Genomic DNA, 21,288 nt, shown 5'->3' with positions numbered 1-21,288 from the left:
CATGCCTGGCTAATTTTGTATTTTTAGTAGAGACGGGGTTTCTCCATGTTGGTCAGGCTGGTCTTGAACTCCCGACCTCAGATGATCTGCCTGCCTCGGCCTCCCAAAGTGCTGGGATTACAGGCGTAAGCTGCCACACCCAGCCAGACCCACGTAATTTTTTAGTGGGGAAATGCTGTTGGCCCTGCATCTTCTTAACTTGTGCTTTGGAGGCCAGAGTGCTGATTCACTGGAAACTGATGATGGATGACTCTTGTCCTCTTTATCAGTGAGTGATTTGGCCTCGGGTATTACTGTTTGAAGTTCTTTATTCTTTCTGGCCCAGACACTTGCCCTTAACCAGCTGTACTTGAGCTCAAGTCCAGCTTACTTGGACTGAGCTGTTACATTCATCCCTGATTCATTCATTGAACCAATAGTTATTGAGTGCCTGTCATGTGCCAGCCCTGGGTACAGTGGTGACAAAAACCTGTGTCTTGGCTGGGAGCAGTGGTTCTCACCTGTAATCCCAGCATTTTGGGAGGCTGAGGCGGGTAGATTGCTTGAGTCCAGGAGTTTGAGACCAGCCTGGCCAATATGATGAAACCCTATCTCTACTGAAAATACAAAAATTAGCTGGGCATGGTGGTGTGCGCCTTGTAGGCCCAGCTACCTAGGAGGCTGAGGTGGGAGGATCACTTGAGCCCAGGAGGTGGATGTTACAGTGAGCCAAGATCACACCACTGTACTCTTCTAGTCAGGGTGACAGAGTGAGACCCTGTCTCCAAAAAAAACACCAGAAAACCCTGTCTTCATGAAACTTACCTTCTAGTAATCTACACAGTAACCCTCATCCTCAAGTGCAGATGTACATCTGGCTGGTAGCCACCCTGCCTGTCACTTGGCTTCTCTTCATCTCCCATCCTCCCACTCTGGCTGAGTTGATCTCTAAATCTCTACTTTCCCATCAGGCTGCTCATGGCCTGTCCCCAGTTTGCTTCAGCCTACCTCTCTAACTTCACTCCCCAATCCTCTCCTATGAGAACTTACAGCTTCTCTTCCTTCCACATCTGGTCACTGCCCTTGCTCAGGCCCTTACTGGAATTCCCTTCCTCCTGTTTATCACATGGGTTGAACTGTACTTCATTAGGGTCCTCTCAGCCACCCAGCAAGTGTTTGGGCCAGAAACAAGAAAGAACTTTTCCCTCCTCTAAATTCAGACTGTCTTGCTGTCCACCACTGGGTTAGCCTGCACCACACAGTGCACACTGGTTTTTCTTTTTTTTTGGAGACAGAGTCTCGCTCTGTCACCCAGGCTGGGGTATAATGGCGCAATCTCGGCTCACTGCAACCTCTGCCTCCTGGGTTCAAGCAGTTCTTGTGCCTCAGCCTCCCGAGTAGCTGGGATTACAGGTGTGTACCACCACGCCCAACTAATTTTTGTATTTTTAATAGAGACGGGGTTTCACCATGTTGGCTAGGCGGGTCTCAAACTCCTGACCTCAAGTGATCCGCCCACCTCGGCCTCCCAAAGTGTTGGGATTACAGGCATGAGCCACTGTGCCCGGCCCACAGTGCACACTCTTGTTGCCTTTTTTTACTGTTCATTTTATTCACATCCAGGTAGAAGCCTCGTTTTTCAGGCTTATGGAATTTTTTCCCCTTCCAGATTTTCCATGGGATGGCTGGCTCTTGAAAAACTAGCTTGCACATGTATCTACATACACAAACACACACATAGAAAGGTAAATAAGAGGACTAGAGGCCTAAAAGGCCTCTGGCTGCTCAGCAGTGAGGGGCATGGGACATTGCCAGTTACCTGTGGTGGTGACCTGTCTTATCTCTTGTCACAGATTTGGAGTCACCCAGTTGCCTGAGCCTGTCTGTTCACTTGTATTTGCAGCAGAACAGCTCCAGGCACAGATGACCTGGATTGTCCATTATTCTCTGACTTGAATCTCATACACCAGAGGCCTATATCCATTTCAGTTAGTTTAGACCAGATTCTTTCCTTTATTCAGGACGTAATAAAATATTTGTGTATAGGGTGTGCTTAACAAGCATTGGTTGAATGACCTAGTCTAGTTCTAGGACCTTCTGGGAGAGGTAACCTGAGTCTTCCTCACTGTGTTTTTCAGACAGGCAAGGGGCCATTCAGAAAAGATGTGGGAATGGGGCCTTGAGTATTATCGTAGGGATTAGACAAGGGGAGGATGAAGGTATGTTCTTATCCCCAATACTCTCGGCCTGTGGCAGTTTTCTTTCAGGCTTGCTGACATGGACCAAGGAGCTGAAGATATCACTCGGCAATATGCCATTCTCTGAATATAATTAGTCTCATTTGACATTTAGTAGCTGAACATATAATGTATTAATTAACAATACTGGTCAGGCACGTTGGCTCATGCCTGTAATCCCAGCACTTTGGGAGGCCAAGGCAGGAGGATCACTCAAGACCAGGAGTTTGAGACTAACCTGGGCAACAAAGCAAGACCCTGTCTCCACAAAAAAAAAAAAGAAAGAAAGGTCAGGTGTGGTGTGGTGGCACACACCTGTAGTCCCTGCTACTCGGGAGGCTGAGGTGGGGGGTATGGCTTAAGCCCAGGAGGTTGAGGCTGTGGTGAACCAAGATCTCGCCACTCCAGCCTGGGTGTCAGAGACCCTGTCTCAAAAAAAAAAAAAGTTTGTTTCTTAGAGTAGCCCAAGGAATGCCCTACATTTGAGTCAACCCTGGAACTGGAGAAAAAAGAAACAATGTAATTGGTGAACAAAGGTAAAACTAACACGTGATGCCTTTTAATTGCCTTTTCTTCTTGGCTTATTGCTTTAATTAGCATGATGAGATTCCAAATGTTATGTCAAATTAAGAGCAAAGCATACATAGAAGAATGAGAACATACTAGTAACAAGAGAAGGTGACGCAGAGGGATTAATACTAGGCCTGGAGTCAGGAAATCTGTCTTGGGGTCCTAGCACTATCATTGCTCATCTGTGGTTTCCCCTTTCTCTAATCTGCAAAATCTTGGCAGGACCAGGATGGATGTTTCCAGTGATCTCATCTAGCTACAAAATTCTCTACTGTTTGGTGCTCAGTAAAATAGCAGAGTAGCATCATGGAAATAGCATAGCTATTAGAATCAGACCTTGGTTTAGGTCCCCTCTCATTCGTTTAATAGCTGAATGACCTTTAGCTGCCACGAAGATTACATAACTAATCTAGTCCCCACTTTTCTTACCTGAAACATGGAACTAATAATATACCTCATAAGCTTCTGAAAATCAAAATTAATGCTTCCAAGTTCTTTTTTATTTTTATTTTTTTAGAGATGGGGTCTTGCTGTAACACCCAGGCTGGAGTGCAGTGGCGTGATCTCGGCTCACTGCAGCCTCTACCTCCAGGCCCCAAGTGGTCCTTCCACCTCATCCTCCCAAATAGCTAGGACCACAGGCACGCACCACCATACTCTGCTAATTTTGCTTATTTTTTTAGGGATAAGGTCTCACTGTGTTGCCCAGGCTGGTCTCAAACACCTGGGCTTAAGTAGGTATATAAGTATATACACCTACTATGTACCTACAAAAATTAATGGGGTACTTGATATGGCCAAACATGTATAGTAATCACATCAGGGTAAATGGGGTATTCATTACCACAAGCATTTATCCTTTCTTTGTGTTACAGACAATCCAATTATACTTTTATTTTTAAATGTAATAAATTATTGCTGACTATAGTTACCCTGTTTTGCTGTCAAATACTGGATCTTTTTTTTTTTTTTTTTTTTGAGACAGAGTTTCGCGCTTGTCACCCAGGCTGGAGTACAGTGGCACAATCTCGGCTCACCACAACCTCCGCCTCCCGTGTTCAAGCGTTTCTACTGCCTCAGCCTCCTGAGTAGCTGGGATTACAGGCACCTGCCACCATGCCCAGCTAATTTTTGTCTTTTTAGTAGAGACTGGGTTTTGCCATGTTGAACAGGGTGGTCTCGAACTCCTAACCTCAGATGATCCACCCGCCTTGGCCTCCCAAAGTGCTGGGATTACAGGTGTGAGCCACCATGCCCAGCCTCAAATACTAGATTGTATTCATTCTATCTAACTGTATTTTTGTACTCATTAACCATTCCCACTCCACCTCCCACCATTCCCACTACCCTTCCCAGCCTCTGGTATTCATCATTCTACTGTCGGTTTCCATGAATTCAGTGGTTTTAATTTTTAGCTCCCACAAATAAGTGAGAACGTGCAGAGTTTGTCTTTCTAATGCTTGTAAGTTCTTAGTACAGGTCTTGGCCTATTGTAAACAATACTTTCACCTGAGCATCTTCCTTCCCTGTTTAGGAAATAACTCGAATCCTTATAACAGCTCTGAACTAGATGTAGCAAGTGATATTAACCCCATTTTACACATGAAAAAAGCCAAGCTGGCCGGGCGCGGTGGCTCACGCTTGTAATCCCAGCACTTTGGGAGGCCGAGGCGGGCGGATCACGAGGTCAGGAGATTGAGACCACGGTGAAACCCCGTCTCTACTAAAAAATACAAAAAATTAGCCGGGCGTGGTGGCGGGCGCCTGTGGTCCCAGCTACTCGGAGAGGCTGAGGCAGGAAAATGGCGTGAACCTGGGAGGCAGAGCTTGCAGTGAGCCGAGATTGCGCCACTGCACTCCAGCCTGGGCGACAGAGCGAGACTCCGTCTCATAAAAAAAGAAAAAAAGAAAAAAGCCAAGCCTAGGCTGGGCATGGTGACTCACGCCTGTAATCCCAGCGCTTTGGGATGCCGAGGTGGGAGGATAGCTTGAGGCCAGGAGTTCAAACCAGCCTGGGCACCATAGCAAGATCCCTATCTCTACAAAATAAAAATAAAAATTATCTGGGGCCAGGCACGGTGGCTCACACCTGTAATCCCAGCACTTTGGGAGGCCAAGGCTTGTGGATCACGAAGTCAAGGGTTCGGGACCAGGGCCGGGCGTGGTGGCTCATGCCTGTAATCCCAGCACTTTGGGAGGCCGAGGTGGGCGGATCACGAGATCAGGAGATAAAGACCATCCTGGCTAACAGGGTGAATCCCCATCTCCACTAAAAATACAAACAATTAGCCAGGCGTGGTGGTGGGCGCCTGTAGTCCCAGCTGCTCAGGAGGCTGAGGCAGGAGAATGGCGTGAACCCAGGAGGTGGGGCTTGCGGTGAGCCGAGATCGCATCACTGCACTCCAGCCTGGGGGACTGAGACTCCGTCTCAGGGAAAAAAAAAAAAAAAAAAAGAGTTCGAGACCAGCCTAGCCAACATGGCAAAACCCCATCTCTACTAAAAATACAAAAATTAGCCGCATATGGCGGCATGCACCTATAGTCCCAGCTACTTGGGAGGCTTAGGCAGGAGAATTGCTTGAACCCAGGAGGTGAAGGTTGCAATAAGACGAGATCGTGCCATTGCACTCCAGCCTGGGTAACAGAGCGAGACTCCATCTCAAAAAAAAATAGCTGGGCATGGTGGCACACAGCTGTAGTCCTAGCCACACAAGAGGCTGAGGTGGGAGGATCACTTGGAGTTTGAAGCTTCATTGAGCGATGATAGTACCACTGCACTCCAGCCTGCCTGACAGAGCAAGACCATTTCTAAAAAAAACAAAAAACAAAAAACCAAGCCCAGATTTCACAGCAACTCAGGGGCACTGTTTCCCACTTGTAATCTGGTAACTCCTTTCTTTTCTTTTTCCCCTCAGTGGCTGTGATCCCTGGATGTGCCCTCACTGAGAGCTCTCCACGGGTCTTCTCTTACTCCTTCAGAAAAGGATCCCCAGCTATTCCAAAGCCTGGCTGTTTTTGGAGGTTCTCTGGTCTTCTTCCTGTTAGTTGTGTAGGTACTGGGTTCCTGTCAGGGCCTCTGGTTCTTTCTCCTGGTCTGCTGCTGGGCCTGCCTTCTCAAGCTCCACTGGAGCTTCATACTTCTCGCTAGACTATTCCGAGTTCTGCAGAGTCCCAGACCATAGCGAAATGGGGACAAGGTCTCTGTCCCTTACTCCAGGAACTTCACCCAGCCTCTTTCTTCTTTTTTAGTGGAGGAGTGATCAGCAGTCACAGAGGATTTTATTAGGGTTTTTAAAATATCCTTTTTGCTTCTAACAGGCTGCAAATAATAATAATAACATAAATATCCTGGCTGCTCCACTGACTCACTGTGTGGCCAGGGATTCATTTTCTGTGCCTGTTTTTCAGAGTTGTTTGTAAGAACCATATTTTTAAAAAATAGAAATGCTTTGGGAGGCTGATATGTGTTGACTGCTCGAGCCCAGGAGTTTGAGACCAGACTGGGCAACATAGTGAGACCCCATCTCTATAAAATAAAAAAAAAGTTTGGACTTAATGGCTCATGTCTGTAATCCCAACACTTTGGGAGTCTGAGGCAGAAGGATTGCTTGAGGCTAGAAGTTCCAGAGCAGCCTGGGCAATATAGCAAGACACTACCTCTACAGAAAATTAGCTGAGTATCGTGGCATTTGCCTGTAGTTCCGGCTGCTTGGAAGGCTGAGGCAGGAGAATTACTTGGACCCAGAAGTTTGAGACTGCAGTGAGCTATGGTTGCAGTACCACTGTAACTCCAGCCTGGGCAACAGAACAAGACCTTGTCTCGAATATAAAATAAAATAAAACAATAAAAAATAAAAACAATTTAAATAGAAATGGAATGGTCTAATATGGAAAGAACATGGGCTCTGGAGCCCAAATGCCTGGGTTTCAATCATATCCCCATCAGTTATTAGCACCGTGACCTTGGTGAATACCCTAACTCTTTGCCTCAGTTTCCTCATTTCCTCATCTATAAAGTGGTGATGATAATAGTGTCTACCTCTTAGGGTTGTTGTAAGGACAGAGTGATTACTAGGCACTCAGCACAGTGCCTGACCTGTGGTAGGTTCTCAGTAAGCGTCTGCTGCTGATCTTACAGGAGGACCAAGATGAGATTCAGACAGAATGTGACCTCTAGGCATGATTTGCTAGGGGTGGGAGCAGCATCCTTCTGTCACCATTGTGTGAACAGCAGGGTCAGATGTTCCTAGTGATATCACGGGAAGCCTTGTTTCTAGGACATAGGAGTCTCCTGTCTGTCTGATTCCTTTGGCCTCTATCCCACGAGACCTCTGAGCTACACTTTTACTCGTTTTCTCTAACCTAATGGTGGGCAAAACCTCTTACTGCAAAGGAGTTAACCACAGAACATTCTCTCATATAGTCAAGTTTTACCTCATAGCTTAGGCCACATTTAAAAAAATATTTTAGTTAATTAATTATTTTTGAGACGGTGTCACCCAGGCTGGAGTGCAGTGGCACAATCATGGTTCACTGCAACCTTGAACTCCTGGTGTCAAGCAGTCCTCTCACCTCAACCTCCCAACTGGCCAAGAGTATAGGTGCACACCACCACACCTGGCTAATTTTTGTGCTTTTTGTAGAAATGGGGTTTCGCCATGTTGCCCAGGCTTGTCTTGAACTCCTGGGCTCAAATGATCTGCCCACCTCAGCCTCCCAAAATGCTGGGATTACAGGCATGAGCCACTGTGCCTGGCATATTTTTATTTTTTAATATGGACAGGGTCTCACTGTGACACCCCAGCTGAAGTGAGGTGGTGCCATCATAGCTCACTGCAGCTTCAAACTCCTGAGCTTAAGCAGTCCTGCCTCAGCCTCCCAACTAGCTGAGACCACAGGCATGCACCACCACTCCTGGCTAATTTAAAAAATTTTTTTCGTAGAGATGGGGGTCTCACCATATTGCTCAGGCTGGTCTGGAACTCCTAGCCTCAAGTGATCCTCTCGCCCCAACCTACCAAAGTGCTGAGATTATAGTCATGAGCCATCATGCCCAACCCAAGGCCACTTTTTATAGTTGCGTTTTTGGTGTTGTTGTCATTGTTTTTGAGGGAGGGAGTGGAGAGGGGGTGGAGTTGGATAGATCAGAGTGAGGATTTTTTTTTTTTTTTTTTTTTGAGACAGAGTTTCGCTCTTGTTTCCCAGACTGGAGTGCAGTGGTGCAACTTCGGCTCACCACAACCTCCGCCTCCCGGGTTGAAGCGATTCTCCTGCCTCAGCCTCCCAAGTAGCTGGGATTATAGGCATGAGCCACCACGCCTGGCTAATTTTTGCATTTTTAGTAGAGACGGGGTTTCGCCATGTTAGCCAGGCTGGTCTCGAACTCCTGACCTTGTGATCCACCCGCCTCAGCCTCCCAAAGTGCTGGGATTACAGGCGTGAGCCACCGCGCCCGGCCTGAGGATTGTTAAATGACTGTCAGCTCCCTAAAGTTCTTGGTAAATCCTTATGTTTGTGCATAGTTGAAAATTTCTAGGGGGATTTATTTCATGGCTTTTATCATATTCTCAAAGGACCCACAAAAGGGTAAATAAAAACCACTGATAGGGGAAAGTGGTATTCAGGTACCATTTAGCTCTTCAGCAACTCTTAAGACATTTGTTTTCCAAATTTCAAACATATAGAAAAATTGGAAGAATAATTCAGTACTCACCCAAATTCTCACTATCTAGTTTTTTGTTTTGTTTTGTTTTGTTTTTAGAGACGGGATTTACTCTATGTGGCCTAGGCTGGACTTGAACTGCTAGGCTCAAGTGATCCTCCTGCCTCAGCCTCTGGAGTAGCTGAGACTACAGGTGTGCATTGCGCCTGGCTGATTCATTTCTTAATTTTTGTAGAGATGGGATTTAGTGTTATGTTGCCCAGTCTGGCCTTGAACTCCTGGGGTCAAGTGATCCTCTGGCCTTAGCCTCCCAAAATGCTGGAAGTATAGGTGTGAACCACTGCACCCAGTGCGTTACCTAGTTTTTGTTTGTTTTTTTGTTTTGTTTGTTTTGTTTTTTTAAGATGGATTCTTTTTTTTTTTTTTTTGAGACAGAATCTCGCCCTGTCACCCAGGCTGGAGTGCGGTGGCGCAATCTCGGCTCACTGCAAGCTCCACCTCCCGGGTTCACGCCATTCTCCTGCCTCAGCCTCTGAGTAGCTGGGACTACAGGCGCCCGCCACCACGCCCGGCTAATTTTTTTGTATTTTTAGTAGAGACGGGGTTTCACCGTGGTCTCGATCTCCTGACCTTGTGATTCGCCCACCTCGGCCTCCCAAAGTGCTGGGATTACAAGCGTGAGCCACCGCGCCCGGCCTTTAAGATGGATTCTTGATCTGTGGCCAAGGCTGGAGTGCAGTGGTGCAATCTCAGCTCACTGCAACCTCCCCCTCCCAAGTTCAAGCGATTCTCCTGTCTCAGCCTCCTGAGAAGCTGGGATTACAGGTGCCCACCACCATGCCTGGCTAATTTTTGTGTTTTTAGTTGAGATGGGGTTTCACCATGTTGGTCAGGCTGGTCTCAAACTCCTGACCTCAAGTGATCCACCTGCCTTGGCCTCCCAAAGTGTTGGGATTACAGGCGTAAGCCACCGTGCCCTATCTAGTTTTGATGGATGTATTTCACCTTATTTGTTTTCTCTCCAGATAGATAGATAGATAGATAAGATAGATAGATAGATAGATAGATAGATAGATAGATAGATAGATAAATAGATTAAATAGATAGATAGATAGATAGATAGATAGATAGATAGATAGATAGATAGGAGAGATAGAGATCCCACAAGCCCTTTGAAAGTAAGTTTTGGACATCACTTTTCCCGGACATATCTCAGCATGTATTTCCTAAGAGTGAGGACATTCTACACAATCACAATATTATTATCATACCTAAGAAAATCTGCAATAATTTTCCCCTATCCTTTATGACTTTTCTTTTTTTTTGCAGACTCAGATCCAGTTGGGATTCTCATATTGCATTTAGTTGTGTTCTGTCCCTTTAATTAATTATTTATTTATTTATTTGGAAACAGGCTGGAGTGTGCACACAGCTCACCACAGCCTCAACCTCTCAGGCTGATTCTCCTACCTCTCCATCTTGAGTAGCTGGGACTACAGGCGTGGGCCACCATACCCAGCTAATTTTTTTTTTTTTTTTTTTTTTTTAATTTGTAGAGATAGGGTCTCATTATGTTGCCCAGGCTGCTCTGGAACTCCTGGGCTCAACAGTCCTCTGACCTCAGCCACCCAAAGTGCTGGGATTACAGGCTTGAGCCACCATGTCCAACCTGTTTAATCATTTTTAATCTAGAACAGTCCACTGCTCAACCCCCTCCTTTTGCATGACATTAATTTTTTGAAGAAAGTGGGTTCATTGTTGCCCCATTTTCTGAATTTTTCTGAGTGTTTCCTTTTCGTGTTCATCTGTCCTGTGCATTTCCTGTAAAAGCAATCATTTGCTGAGTATACAACACATCTGATAAGGCCCCTACCATTCCTTAATGCTTATGTTTGAGTTTGGGGTCACTGTCATGACCCTGCCGTCAGCACACAGTATGATGGAGGCATGTTTGGAATGTGAGCGGAAGAGCAGCTAATATTCAAGGAAGTGACATTTCGGCTGAGTCTTAGTAGAGAAAGTAGGGACAATGTAGATAAGCATTGATACTTGAGAGCAGTAATTCCCAAGTACTGTTGGCTGGTTGTCCCTGGGAGGTGCCAGAGGACAATCCTTGAAGGTTGTGGAGAGCAGGTTGTTTATTTTTGTAGAGACGGGTCTTGCTCTGTTGCCCAGGCTGATCTCTAATTCCTGACCTCAAGTGATCCTCCCACCTCAGCCACCCAAACTGTTGGGATTACACACTTGAGCCACCTCCCCCAGCCAGGAGCAGGTTGTGCAGGGTCATAAACTCTGTGCCAAGATTAGATTTGGTTCCTAGAGGCTTTGGGATGCTACTGCACACATTCTTTTTAGATTATACATCATTTCCTATCATCTCACTGTCCTGAGATAAGCATGTTTTGCTCTATCTTCTCCCTAAGGGTGTGTGTGTGTTTCAGAAGGATTTAAAGCTAGAAGTGACCTCAGAGTTGTGTTAGAAATAACAATTCTGGCCACTTGGTAAGGGACGGATTTGAAGGGGTGGGTTGTCCAGGACAGAGGTGGCATGGGGAGAGAGAAAAGAGCTTATGGACACAGGGACTTTCAGGAGCTGAAACCAACAGGAGAACCGGGTTAGACTCAGAGGTTTGGGAAAGGGTTGCTTGGTGCTGTAATTAGCTCAGCTGTCGCCTCCCTGCCATCTGTTCCTCTTCTCCCTTTGCTCACCAGGCAGACAGAAGCTGTCACACAGGCTTCCTGGTTCCCATGTGGCTGATTCCTTAGCCATGCATCCTGGGTCCTGGGAAGCGACCCCAGGAAAGATGAGTGGGCCACACACATGGTGTGAGTGAGTGTGCTCCCAGACAGAGCAGGCTGCCTCATCTCGGCCTTTCTCAGCCACCTCTCTCTCTACCTTGCAAACCTTGGTCGTAGCCTTAAGGAGCCCTGTGAGGTGGGTATCAGTGCTCTTAGTGTTTGTGGCGTGAGTGGATCTGGCCTCCAAGATTGCTAGCCAAGACACCAGCAGCAAGTACTGCAACAGGGACAGTTGCAGTTGCCTTAGTCTGGTGATCTGAGTTGAACAGGGGGCACTTTGGGCTGAGCCTGTGCCTCCAGGTGGGTGTATATGCTCACTGTCCAAGACAGTCTGCTCTGGAGGTGGTGAGTGCCACTGTGGACAGGCACTCTGGTGCTCTCTCTGATGTGGGTAGTGACCTCCCCTTCTCACCTTCTCCCACCTGGGCCATTCTCCTCACACAGATGCAGGTCTTTCCTCACAGATGAGGACACTGCAGATCACATATATCTATGCTATCTTTTCCCAGGCCAGGAGGATGGGTTGGTGAGAGAGGCTTTCTGTTCCCACTCTTGTTTGGTGCCTCTTGCCTGCACTTGCTATCAGCTTAGGGTTATGGTTGTCACCCGAAAACACAGCAGGGCCCAATCTTCTAGAGAGGCTTGAGTTTGTGACCCTTTCTGGAATCCTTATTAGGACCCCATTTCAGTCAGCTGAGTTCCTTGGCTTCCTGAGCTGGCAGACTCCTGGACTTTGTAGAGAGGCTGCAGCGTTAGGAGGACCTGCCAGAGTGTTGGTGGAGGGTCAAGGCTCTCGTGGTCAGCATTTTGGTGCTGCCTGTTCAGGAGGTGAAGCTCCTGGTGGTCCAGGAGATACGCGTATGGTTGTAGGTCTGCACTTAATCCTGAGCCCTGGTTGGTGCTTGCCCAGGACTCAGAGGGCAAGGCGGGGGTCTTGTCTGCCACTGGCTTATGTTCTTCTCTCTGTATAGTTTGTCCTGAAGAATTATGGAGAGAACCCAGAAGCCTACAATGAAGAACTGAAGAAGCTGGAGTTGCTCAGACAGGTAGGAGGAGGATAGTATTGTCTTTTTATGCATGGGTAGGCAGGATTGGTTTGATAGGGAGATAAAGAAACTGCCTAGGCCGGGCGCGGTGGCTCAACGCCTGTAATCCCACCACTTTGGGAGGCCGAGATGGGCAGATGATTTGAGGTCAGGAGTTTGAGACCAGCCTGGCCAACATGGTGAAACTCCATCTCTACTAAAAATACAAAAATTAGGTGGGTGTGGTGTCATGTGCCTGTAGTTCCAGCTACTCAGGAGTCTGAAGCAGGATAATTGCTTCAACTCAGGAGGTGGAGGTTGCAGTGAGCTGAGATCATGCGACTACACTCCAGCCTGGGTGACAGAGCGAGACTCCATCTCAAAGAGAACAAAAAAGAAACCACCCGGCCCATTTCTAGCTTTTGATGTAAAGTGAAAGACAGCTGGACGTGTGACTCATGCCTATGATCCCAGCACTTTGGGAGGCCAAGGCAGGAGGATCGGTTCCTCCTGGAGTTCAGGCCCAGCAGTTTGAGACCAGCCTCAACATAGCGAGACCCTGTCTCTACAGAAAACAAAAAAAATTTACCAGGCATGATGGTACACACCTGTGTCCCCAGCTACACAGGAGGCTGAGGAGGAAAGATCACTTGAGCCCAGGAGGTTGGGACTGCAGTGAACCAACCATGTTCATACCACTGTACTCCAGCCTGGGTGACAGAGTGAGATCCTGACTGTTTAGAAAACAAAACAAAACAAAAAAAGTGAAAGATGTGTGACTCTTCCTTTCACTTAAACACTTAAGAGGCCATTGTAAGGTTATTAATTGGCCTAATTTCAATATTATTGTGTCTCAGGGAATAGGGAGGCCTGAGGAGAGGGAGAGAGACAGGAAAAGGCCAGCCAGTGAAGCAGTGAGAACACACGGAACATTTATAAGTCTGCCGTCTTCTATGGGTGCAATTCATGGCACCAAAAACAATTACAATAGTAACATCAAAGATCACCAATCACAGATCACCATAACAGATATATAATAAAAAACAGTTTGAAATATTGTGAGAATTACTAAAATGTGACACAGAGTCATGAAATGAGCGCATGCTGCTGCAAAAATGGTGCCGACAGGCCTGTGTGATGCAGAATTGTCACAAACCTTCAGTCTGTAAAAAACGCAGCTCCTGCGAAGTGCAATAAAATGAGGTATGTTGTATTTTTTTCCTGATTATTGTATGTACTATTGGATAACAACGTGTTTTCCCTTATGTTTTTGTTAGAAGTCTGAGAGTCTGCACCGGCATGGCTGAGCTTGAGTACCAGTGATGTAGATACATGCCATAGAAATCAGTAGCTATTAGTGTTTTCTTGCCTATCATGGACCACATAGCAATCCTTGCAATAACCCAGCAGTGTTAGCAACTATTGTCAGTATACTACCCATCAGTAAATTTTTGGATACATTTTCATTTAGTCTACTGAGTGAAGATATTTTCTTTTTTTCTTTTTCGGAGACCTAGTCTCACTCTGTCACCCAGGCTGGAGTGCAATGGTGTGATCTCAGCTCACTGCAACCTCCACCTCCCAGGTTCAAGCGATTCTCCTGTCTCAGCCTCCTAAGTAGCTGGGACTACAGGCGCCCACCACCATGCCTGGCTAATTTTTTGTATTTTTAGTAGAGACGGGGTTTCAACATGTTGGCCAGGCTGGTCTCGACCTCCTGACCTCAGGTAATCCACCCGTCTCCACCTCCCAAAGTGCTGGGATTACAGGTGTGAGCCACCGCGCCCGGCCTGGTGAAGATATTTTCTATGTCAGTTATTCAAAATTAGTACAAGACCAGGTGCAGTGGCTCACGCCTGTAATGCTATCACTTTGGGAGCCTGAGGCAGGTGGATCACTTGAAATCAGGAGTTCAAGACCAGCCTGGCCAACATGGCGAAACCCCCTCTCTACGAAAAATACAAAAATTAGTCGGGCATGGTAGCAGCACATGCCTGTAATCCCAGCTACTAGAGAGGCTGAGGCAGGAGAATTACTTGAACCCAGGAGGCAGAGGTCGCAGTGAGCCAAGATCGCACCACTGCATCCAGCCTGGGCGACAGAGTGAGACTCTGTCTCAAAAAAGAAAAGCTAGAAATTATTACACTTAGTAAGGAAGGCACGTGAAAAGCTGAGATAGGCCAAAAGCTAGGCCTCTTGCACCAGATCACCAAGGTAGGAATGCAAATAAAAAATTCTTGAAGGAAATTAAAAAAGAATCAAATGATGTCATATCTCTGGATATCAGATTCTCCCCCTTCCCCGGGATTTGCTGGTTTTGTTTTTGTGTTTTTGATTGTTGTAGGCTACCCCTGTGCCAAGAATCAGCCTGAAATGTAAACTTACCAAAGTTTTTTTTTTTTTTTTTGCCCGAGACAGGGTCTCACTCTGTCGTCCAGGCAGGAGTGCAGTGGCACAATCATGGCTCACTGCAGCCTCCATCTCCCCAGTTCAAACCATCCTCCCACCTCAGCCCCCAAGTAGCTGGGACTACAAGTGCACACCACGGTATCCAGCCAATTTTTAAATTTTGTAGAGATGGGGTCCCCCTGTGTTGCCCAGGCTGGTCTCAAACTCCTGGGCTCAAGTGATCTTCTGGCCCCAGCCTCCCAAAGTGTTGGGATTAAAGAGGTGAGCCGCAGCACCTGGCCTTGTAAATTTAAGGTCTTCACAGGTCTTTTCTGAGCCTGTACCATTCCCTGCACATGTGCAGTGATTTTCTCATTTCCCCTATATATGTGGTTGCTTTTGTACATCTTACTCTTCAGTGTCTGCCTCCCAAAGGAGGAAAAAGAGAAAAATGAAGGAGAAGGGAAAAGATGCCAGGGCTTTAGATCCCTTGGAAGTTACTTCAGCTAGAGGTGAAGAAACTTACAGCCATGGAGGGAAGTGCAGTAGTGGAGGAGCTGCCTCTTTCTCTGTACCTCTGTGTTCAGAAGCAGCAATCAGCAAGATCTCCTGTATTTGGAGGACAGAGTCCTTTTTGTCCATGCTGGCTCCCACAAGCTGCTCCTGGAACTGGTGCACAGCTACCTCCCAGGTGCTGGGGGTGGGGGATGGGTGGCTGCTACTATGGTAGGGGCTGAAATTGACCAAAATTAATGGCAATGAACTGTACTGTCAAAGCCTTCGCCTATAAGTTGCAAGCCTTTAATAGACTCCAGAGTTAAGTCAGATTCTGCCAGTGCAGCTTGTCTTAGTGGGGAGACCAAGCTTCTTATGCTGTCTTCTCAGAACCCTCCTCATAAATTGAATCTTTAAAAAGGGTTTATTTGAACAAAGTTTGAAAACCAGTGAGATAATCTTAGCCCCTGGGACAACCATCATTTTGCACACACAGGCACGCACTACACACAAGGATGCAACACACCCTAGAAGGAGCATTACCACCAATCTCCAAAGCATCCTCTGAGACATATCCTCCAAAGCATAAGGCAGGCAACCTGCACAGAGCAATGGGCTGGGTAGAGCAGCCCCTGAGAGAGCTGTGAGCCAGCAGCCTTCAGACCTGTGCTTTTCCAGCGCAAAAAAAGCTCACACAAGGCCATCTGGGGTAGCCACTTCCCCTTCCTGGGACTTGGTTTAATTTATCCCAGCAATGTGGGAGTTGGACTAGATCACTGTTTTTTGTTTTGTTTTTGTTTTTAAAGACAGAGTCTCACTCTGTCGCCCAGGCTGGAGTGCAGTCTATCTTGGCTCATTGCAACCTCTGCCTCATGGATTCAAGCGATCCTCCTACCTCAGCCTCCTAAGTACCTGGGACTACAAGTATGCACCACCATGCCTGGCTAATTTTTGTATTTTTTTTTTTTTTTCTTGAGACAGAGTCTCGCTCTGTCGCCCAGGCTGGAGTGCAGTGGCGCAATCTCGGCTCACTGCAAGCTCCGCCTCCTGGGTTCACGGCATTCTCCTGCCTCAGCCTCTCCAAGTAGCTGGGACTACAGGCGCCCGCCACCACGCCTGGCTAATTTTTTGTATTTTTAGTAGAGACGGGGTTTCACCGTGGTCTCGATCTCCTGACCTCGTGATCCGCCCGCCTCGGCCTCCCAAAGTGCTGGGATTACAAGCGTGAGCCACTGCGCCCGGCCTAATTTTTGTATTTTTTGTAGACAAGGAGTCTCGTATATTACCCAGGCTGGTCTTGAACTACTGGCCTCAAGCAATCCTCTGCCTCAGCCTCCGAAAATGCTGGGATTACAGGCGTGAGCCACCATGCCTAGTCTAGATCACTGTTCCTTAAACTTGTGAAACCCCAGAACAAATTTTCTTACACAGGACACTGATAATAATCTTTCAGTGAAAAAGTTATTGGAAGCTTTAGGCAGTCCTCTTTCCCTGATCTGAGCCTCAGTTTCCTCATCTGTAAAACCAGGGTTTGAATAGTTGTTTCTAGGAAGACTTTCCTTTTTAAACTCTGAAATAAATTCTTGGCTCTGTGATTACAGGGAGTAAAACTGACAGGTGCAGGGGATGCTGTGGGGGCGTCACAGCATCAAGCTCTCTCTCAGACTCCTCTGTGTGGCTCTGCGCAGCTCGTCTAAGAGTCTGAGAAACCAGGCTAGAACCACAGGGGGCTGCATTCTTGGGTGGATTAAAGGGTGCAGGTGATCTCTTGGATCTGGAGGGGAGACTGCTTCCATTGTTTCCCAAAGATGGTTTTAGGAACTACAAGACAAATTTTATTATTTATTTATTTTTGAGACAGAGTTTCACTCCTCTTGTCCAGGCTGGAGTGCATTGGCACAACCTGGGCTCACTGCAACCTCTGCCTCCAGGGTTCAAGCGATTCTCCTGCCTCAGCCTCCCGAGTAGCTGGGATTACAGGCACGCACCACCACGCCCCGCTATATTTTGTATTTTTAGTAGAGACAGGGTTTCTCCATGTTGGCCAAACTGGTCTCAAACTCCCAACCTCAGGTGATCCGCCCGCCTTGGCCTCCCAAAGTGCTGGGATTATAGGTGTGACCCACTGCACCCAGCTTATTTTTTATTTTATTTTATTTATTTTACTTTTTGAGACGGAGTCTCACTCTGTTGCCCAGGCTGGAGTGCAGCGGCACAATCTCGGCTCACTGCAAGCTCTGCCTCCCGGGTTCACGCCATTCTTCTGCGTCAGCCTCCCAAGTAGCTGGGACTACAGGCACCCGTCACCACGCCCGGCTAATTTTTGTATTTTTAGTAGAGACAGGGTTTCAGCTTGTTAGCCAGGATGATCTTGATCTCTTGACCTCATGATCCGCCTGCCTCGGCCTCCCAAAGTGCTGGGATTACAGGCGTGAGCCAGTACGCCCGGCCTTTTATTTTTTGAGATAGGGTCTCACTCTGTTTCCCAGGCTGAAGTGCAGTGGCATGATCATGGCTCACTGCAGCCTCCACCTCCCAGGCTCAATCACTTCTCCCCCTTCCCAAGCCTGTAGTCCTGAGTAGCTGGGACTACAGGTATGCATCACCGCACCTAGCCAATTTTTGTATTTTTTGTAGAGGCGGAGTCTCGCCATGTTCCCCAGGCTGGTCTCAAAATCCTGGGCTCAAGTGATCCTCCCACCTTGGCCTCCCAAAGTGCTGGGATTATAGGCATGAGCCACCATGCCCGGCCAAGATTTTTCAATATTTTTATATGTGCTACTTTAGTGAGTATTGAAAAAAACTGTGTGGCTAGCACGTCACACCTGTTATTTTAGAGCTGTTATTGCTTAGGATGTGGCTCTTAATTTTAAAAATGGGTTGTTTAAAGAAAAATGTTAAGTACAAGTGGTATTTGGATATGGCAGAGGTCATGATGGAGGGGTATGATAAAAATGACTAGATTTGAGAAGCACTGGCCTAATGCTGTGAGCTGCAGCTGTGACATGCCTTATCCTTGCACTGGGCATTCTAGGAGCCTCACTACCAGGGAGATTATCATCCCTGTTTAAAGAAGAGACTGAGTTTCAGAGTCTGCCAAGACACTGCTGGGAAGTGGTGTAGAGAGTACGACTGGTGCCTGACTCTTCTGTTCCGCTGTCCCCAGGGTGTATGTACCCCTTCTGAGAGCATCCCTGCTGGGAGCTCAGAGCCGAGCTGCCAGAGTGGAGTGTCCTGGAGGATTTCTTCTGGCTAAGTCCCAGTGAGGGGCTCTGGTCCTCTCTGCAGGGGGCTGAGGGCAGACAGGTGTCAGGCCATCCCCCTCACTGTGCACCTGCTCCTTGGAGGATGTATTGTTTGCTTTCCTGTTTGTTTAAGCAGAGGGTTCATTTGTTTTTTTGTTGTTTTCCCCCCAAAATAAGAATAGCTCTGTTGTTTATCATAAATATTGAAAATGTTTAATATAAAGAATACATAAACAATATCAAGAATTAAATACATGTCTCTGTCAGATGTATACATATCTATCTATTTATTATTATTATTATTTGAGACCGAGTCTCACTCTGTCACCCAGGCTGGAGTACAGTGGTGCAACCTTAGCTCACTGCAACCTCTGCCCCCAGCATTCAAGTGATTCTCCTGCCTCAGCCTCCTGAGTAGCTGGAATTACAGGTGCGCACCACCATTCCTGGCTGATTTTTGTGTTTTTAGTAGATATGGGGTTTCACCACATTGCCCAGGCTGGTCTCGAACTCCTGGGCTCAAGCGATACACCCGCCTCAGCCTCTCAAAGTGTTGGGATTATAGGCGTGAGCTACCTTGCCCAGCCATATCTATCTATTTATATAGAATAAGATAAATTACTTAAATCCTGTCATCCAGAGATAATCAGGGTTAACATTATAGTGTACAGTCTTCTGAATTTTCTTTTTGTTTATATACCTATTTGTGGGTTTTTTTGTTTTTTTCTTTTGAGACGGAGTTTTGCTCTTTTTGCCCAGCCTGGAGTGCAATGGCATGATCTCAGCTCACTGCAACCTCCGCCTCCCAGATTCAAACGATTCTCCTGCCTCAGCCTCCCGAGTAGCTGGGATTACAGGCACACACCACCATGCCCAGCTAATTTTTGTATTTTTAGTAGAGACGGGGTTTCACCATGTTGGCCAGGCTGGTCTCGAACTCCTGACCTCAGGTGATCCATCCGCCTCGGCCTCCCAAAGTGCTAGGATTACAGGCGTGAGCCACCTTGCCTGGCCTGTGTACCTATTTGGATATCAGTATTTGTATGATTCCATTTGTTACTTTTTTTTTTTTTCCCAATAGCATGCCATAGGCCTCTTAACATATGAATAACTAGAGACTCTTGTCTTTAGTTTTCATGGCTGCAGAATATTCTCTTGTGAGGCGCCTTGACATAATTAATTTAGAACAGTCCTCTTTAGTGGGAATTTTGGTGGGTATCTAGTTTTGCCTTTTGGTTTTTTTTTTTTTTTTTTTTTTAGAGACAGGGTCTTGCTTCATCACCCAGGCTAGAAAATAGTGGCACAACCATAGCTCACTGCAGCCTTAACCTCCCAGGCTCAATTGATCTTTTCCCGTCACCTCCCAAGGAGCTGGGACCAAAGGCACCATCACGCCTAGATAATTTTTAAAATTCTTTTTTGTTGAGACAGGGTCTTGCTACATTGTCCAGACTGGTATCTAACTCCTGGCCTCAAGCGATCCTCCCACCTTGGCCTCCCAAAATGCTGGGACCACGTGTGAGCCACTGCACCTGACCTGGAGTCCAGTTTTTGACCCTGGTAATAATGCTGTGATAAATATCCTTGTGGTCATATCCAAGCATGTGCTTTCCTGGATGTCTGTTACTGTGAACTTTTAGACATAGAACTGTGGGTCATGCTGAGTGTGGCAGCTCACACCTTTAATCCCAGCACTTTGGGAGGTAGAGGTGGGAGGATCACTTGAGCCCAGGAGTTTGAGAACAGCCTGGGCAACATGGCAAAACCCTGTCTCTATTAAATTTAAAAAACTGTGGGCCAAAAGTTAAGTAAAGAACTTAAAACATGTTGCAAACTACTTTTCAGATATTTGAGATGGGCTGGGCGCAGTGGCTCATGCCTGTAATCCCAGCACTTTGAGTGAGGTGGGTAGATCACAAGGTCAGGTGTTCGAGACCAGCCTGGCCAAAATGGGGAAACCCTGTCTCTACTAAAAATACAAAATTAGCCAGGCATGGTGGCGTGTGCCTGTAGTCTCAGCTAATTGGGAGGCTGAGGCAGGAGAATTGCTTGAACCCGGGAGGTTGCAGTGAATACTGCATTCTAGCCTGGGTGACAGAGTGAGACTCCGTTTTATTTTAAAAAAAAAGAAAAGAAAAGAAAAACTATGTGGGATGGATTCAGTCAGCCAGCTGCCAGCCTGGCTTGTGCAGTGTTTTGTTGAACGATTATAGGTGTAGTCGTGGACTTTTTGGGATCCCTTGGCGTGTGCAGTCGGCCAGCTCTGATGCATTTTCCTGGCATTTGTGGGTTAGCTGGCCTGCCTGTCCACTGCCCCATATGACATCAGGCCTGCTTCTCCCATCCTGCCCCCCCAGAATGCTGTCCGTGTCCCACGAGACTTTGAGGGCTGTAGTGTCCTCCGCAAGTACCTCGGCCAGCTTCATTACCTGCAGAGTCGGGTCCCCATGGGCTCGGGCCAGGAGGCCGCTGTCCCTGTCACCTGGTGAGAGCCGCAGGCAGGGCTGGAGGATCCCAGGGGGAGTCTGGGTGGTGGGGGTGCTCTTCCCCTCCCTTCCCCCTTCTCCTTGCTGCATAGGATGGGGAATGGCCTCATATGGTCCCCCCAGGCCTCCCCACATCCCCACACTGGGGTGTTTAGTCCCCTTACCTAATCTCAGGGCCCTGGCCAGCTCCTGCCCTGGAGATAACTGGGGTGCCATGTCTGCAGGACAGAGATCTTCTCAGGCAAGTCTGTGGCCCATGAGGACATCAAGTACGAGCAGGCCTGTATTCTCTACAACCTTGGTGAGCTGCCTGATCCCTTCCCCATGGCCCTACTCCCCAGTCCTGCCAGCCTAGCTTTCAGCTCTTCAGATGGCCACAAAGGCAGTGGGCTGATAAAGGGA

The 21,288-nt window shown here is 47.3% G+C and overlaps 1 protein-coding gene across 4 annotated transcripts in view; it reads left to right on the top strand.

Moving 5' to 3' along the window:
* Window positions 1-21,288, top strand: part of PTPN23 (protein tyrosine phosphatase non-receptor type 23) — a 33,695-nt gene that overhangs the window by 4,118 nt on the left and 8,289 nt on the right. Inside the window, exons 2-4 of one of the 4 annotated variants that reach the window (XM_032161746.2) lie at window positions 12,219-12,293; window positions 20,758-20,885; window positions 21,111-21,187. In XM_032161746.2, coding sequence (XP_032017637.1) covers window positions 12,219-12,293; window positions 20,758-20,885; window positions 21,111-21,187 — 280 coding nt within the window. Of the gene's footprint in view, window positions 1-12,218; window positions 12,294-17,933; window positions 18,831-19,831; window positions 19,961-20,757; window positions 20,886-21,110; window positions 21,188-21,288 lie in introns of those variants that run through there. The other 3 variants (XM_058442891.1, XM_032161747.2, XM_032161748.2) reach the window with 3 other exon arrangements.

This window comes from Hylobates moloch, unplaced genomic scaffold (genome assembly GCF_009828535.3).
Source record: "Hylobates moloch isolate HMO894 unplaced genomic scaffold, HMol_V3 SCAFFOLD_8, whole genome shotgun sequence".
Taxonomy (NCBI): Eukaryota; Metazoa; Chordata; class Mammalia; order Primates; family Hylobatidae; genus Hylobates; species Hylobates moloch.
Note: the sequence above shows the minus strand (reverse complement) of the source record. Positions and strands in the feature narration are given on the sequence as shown.